This window comes from Solanum verrucosum, unplaced genomic scaffold (genome assembly GCF_900185275.1).
Source record: "Solanum verrucosum unplaced genomic scaffold, falcon-dt-bn FXZP01000122.1, whole genome shotgun sequence".
Classification (NCBI taxonomy): Eukaryota; Viridiplantae; Streptophyta; class Magnoliopsida; order Solanales; family Solanaceae; genus Solanum; species Solanum verrucosum.
This window is the reverse complement of record NW_026019847.1, coordinates 244782-247978: the sequence shown is the minus strand read 5'-3', so window position 1 is coordinate 247978 and position 3197 is coordinate 244782. Positions and strand designations below refer to the sequence as shown.

Below are 3197 nucleotides of genomic sequence, written 5' to 3'. Positions count from 1 at the left end.
TTGTTAATTTTTCAAAAATGATTTTCAATGTTCAATAGTTATAAATAAATTCTTTTGGATGGTCTATGAAGTTTTGTGTGTATATCTCAAATATCAAAATAAAAGGAATCCTTATTATTAACAAAATTTAGAAATGATTTTCTATAATAGTTGTATGTAAATTCCATAGATTCCAGATCTAACATAGTCATGCAAGTGAAATTCATTAGATCTAACAAGAGGTGAATACAATCTTTTTAATATGCACAAACATAAAAGCTATGTTAATTCCATTTTTTTTGAACAATTTAATTTACGATCTAAATTTCAGATCTAGATTTAAGAGGTACCAATTTTGTGTGGATTTCCTCTACGTGTCTGGAATCTTCTATTGTTTTTAAAATAAATTATATATAGGTAGATATTGAGTATAAATAAATTGTGTACGTGACAAATATTTCAGACATTTTACTATCTAATATCATTTTCTTCTTCTATATAAAATAAAGTCCTATTAGGACTCAAAGAATTTTTGAATACCTTTAATCCATAACTTTGAGATATGTCTTATCTTTGTTTTCTTAAAATATAGGCTAAAGTTTGACTTATTTTATGTAGAGAATGGTGAACATGAATAATCGTGGTACAGAAGTGATCGTTGATGAAAATGAGATAGACAGAATCTCTGATTTGCCCATGGATATCCTCGATGAAATATTCAAGGATATGTCATTTCAAGAATTGGTAAAAACATGTGTTTTGTCCAAGAAGTGGGTACATTTTTGGACTATGCATCCAATACTAATTCTAGATTGGGAGTTCTTTGAAGAGAAATGTGGTACTATAGGATTGATTGAAAATGGTTTTTGTAATATGATTGGCAACATTCTCTTGCATCATGTTGGATCCCTAGTCAAATTTTTCCTTGATTTGTCAACTATTGATTGTAATGATAGGGACCTTGACCATTGGTTGTTATGTGTAACAAGTAAACGCGTCAAAGAACTTACCCTAAAAAATCACAAACGCAAACGCTATACATTGCCTTTTTGTGTATTTGATTGTCCAACTCTCACATATCTAGATGTCACAAATTTCATAGTTAAACCACCTTCTCCCAAAGCATTATTCCCAAATCTACTTGAATTGACCTTGAAGTTCATCAAATTTTGCCCAGACAAAGCAAATTATGTCTTAAATACCCCATTACTTTACTCTTTAACGTTCATTGCTTGCAATGGCGTTCATTTCCTCACCATATCTGCTCCTAGGATCCAGTTCTTGACTGTTCATGATAGTCATGACATTCACGCAAGTTTTTTTGATAACTTGTCAAATGCTAGGGAGTTGTTCATGGTATTAGATGTCTGTGAAGAATCAAAAAGTTATGAGCAAGAGAGGTTCATTACATGGTCGCGTCTTCTTTATTTGTGCTCTAACCTAACAAGGCTTGTTTTGAGTAATTCTTGCATTCAGGTGATTATAATATGTTCATGACATATTTAAATATTCTTTATTATAATATTCTCAATAAGTGTTACTATGCTTATCATATATACTTAACCATTAATGCATTTTGCCTTTTTGTTTTTCTTTTACTAAGCATTTGGGTGTAGAGATCATTCCGAAAAGGTTTCAATCCAAACCCTACCATTTGGAGCATGTAACATTGTGTGTGACATTTATGGATCTAAACCAAGTCTCTGGTGTTCTTTCCTTGATTCGAAGTTCTCCCAACTTACACTCACTGGAGATAGATGTAATGTTTTCTCACTTTCAATAATTTAAAATTGAGTTAAAGTTTTATATACACTGATTGTAGGTAACCTTACATGTTGTAGTAGGTACTATATCGTATTTTTAATATTACAAGTTTAACTTAGTTACCAGTAGATACTTTTCGGTGAGTTAAGTACTTTACATTTTTAGAGTTTAACCTATATATGTACCGACAACGTAATGAATTTTATACACTATCAATATCAGGTTATAAAAATTAAAAAATATCTACAAATAATATTTTATGGTTATGGAATTTTTAAAAAAATACTAACCTTTTTTTTTGGTCTTTTTGCACCATATGAATTTTTATAGGTTGTCAATACCTTGAGTGAAGAAAACATAGATGAAGTTACACATTATTTGGAAGATCCAAATTGTGTTGACAAACAATTTGAGAAGCTTGAATTTGTAGAGCTAAGAGAGTTTGAGGGGACACAATTTGAACTCCTTTTCTTAAAGCTCATATTGGCATATTCCCCTTCACTTTCAAGGATGATTGTTGAACCTTCTGATGAACTTGATGTAGCTGAGGTATTGAATTTGTACGAAGAATTGAGGATGTCCTTAAAAGCATCACCAAGAGCAAAAGTCATCGTAGCACCTCATGGTCAAGATGTGTAACTTGTGTTCAGAGGCAGATTCAGAATTTGAATATCAACAGTAGAACCCATTATCTTGGTTATGTTTATGGGTTTATAGTTTAATATTTCAAACAATTTCAGAGACTTTTACTTTCCTTTCATGCTTGAATTTTTTTATATTTTATGGAGTTCTTCTTTTAGGTAATGTGGAGACTATGGATGTTCTATTATATCTTTGTATTTTTTCATTTGAAGACTTATTGTGTTTGCAATCATGTGGGGTACTCCTCGGTTTAAAAAAGAATTATCCATTTCCATTTTTGGCAACATTTTAATATCAACTTTCCATGTGGAATGTTTAAGGCAACAATATTAAATGGTATTTTGGTTAATTTGAGAAAACATTAATTTAGAACTACAAGATTGAAAAATCTTTTTTATTTTATTTAACTCCGTGTCAGGTCAAACGAGATAATTCTTTTTTAAACAGAGGGAGTATTATATTACACAAGTCTCAATGTCGAAGTTCATTAATGGAAATGATGTATTGTGTATATGATATCTAAAATTCAATACTTTTGAGATTTAAATAAACAGTACCAGAGCTTGCAATAAGAATACAAAGTAAAATAATAAAGCAATTTTAGACCTTGATGTAAATTTTCTTCATCTAGTGTATAATTAGAGTATTCTCTTGTTATGCATGTCACCTTTGAAAAATACTTAAAAGAAGATGACATTTTAAACTCAAGATCCACTCAAATGATATAAGCAAATTCTACATCAACAAAATTACAAAATATGTACGAGAGATATGTTGGTTATATAGGGAAGCTTCTTTCTTATTTCGGGGGG

General features: G+C 30.2%; 1 protein-coding gene across 1 annotated transcript; it reads left to right on the top strand.

Moving 5' to 3' along the window:
- The first annotated feature begins 600 nt into the window (after nucleotides 1–600).
- Nucleotides 601–2382, top strand: LOC125817354 (F-box/FBD/LRR-repeat protein At1g13570-like). Its single transcript, XM_049496888.1, has 2 exons — nucleotides 601–1455; nucleotides 2074–2382. Exons 1-2 carry the CDS (start codon nucleotides 601–603, stop codon nucleotides 2380–2382), a joined length of 1164 nt encoding a protein of 387 aa, XP_049352845.1.
- Nucleotides 2383–3197: the final 815 nt, after the last annotated feature.

Bases quoted from the DNA above. Each gene is read 5' to 3' on its own strand.
- LOC125817354 (XM_049496888.1), top strand. From the start codon at position 601: ATGGTGAACATGAATAATCGTGGTACAGAAGTGATCGTTGATGAAAAT. The intron at 1,456-2,073 runs GTGATTATAATA...GAATTTTTATAG, and splicing joins TGAGTAATTCTTGCATTCAG to GTTGTCAATACCTTGAGTGA.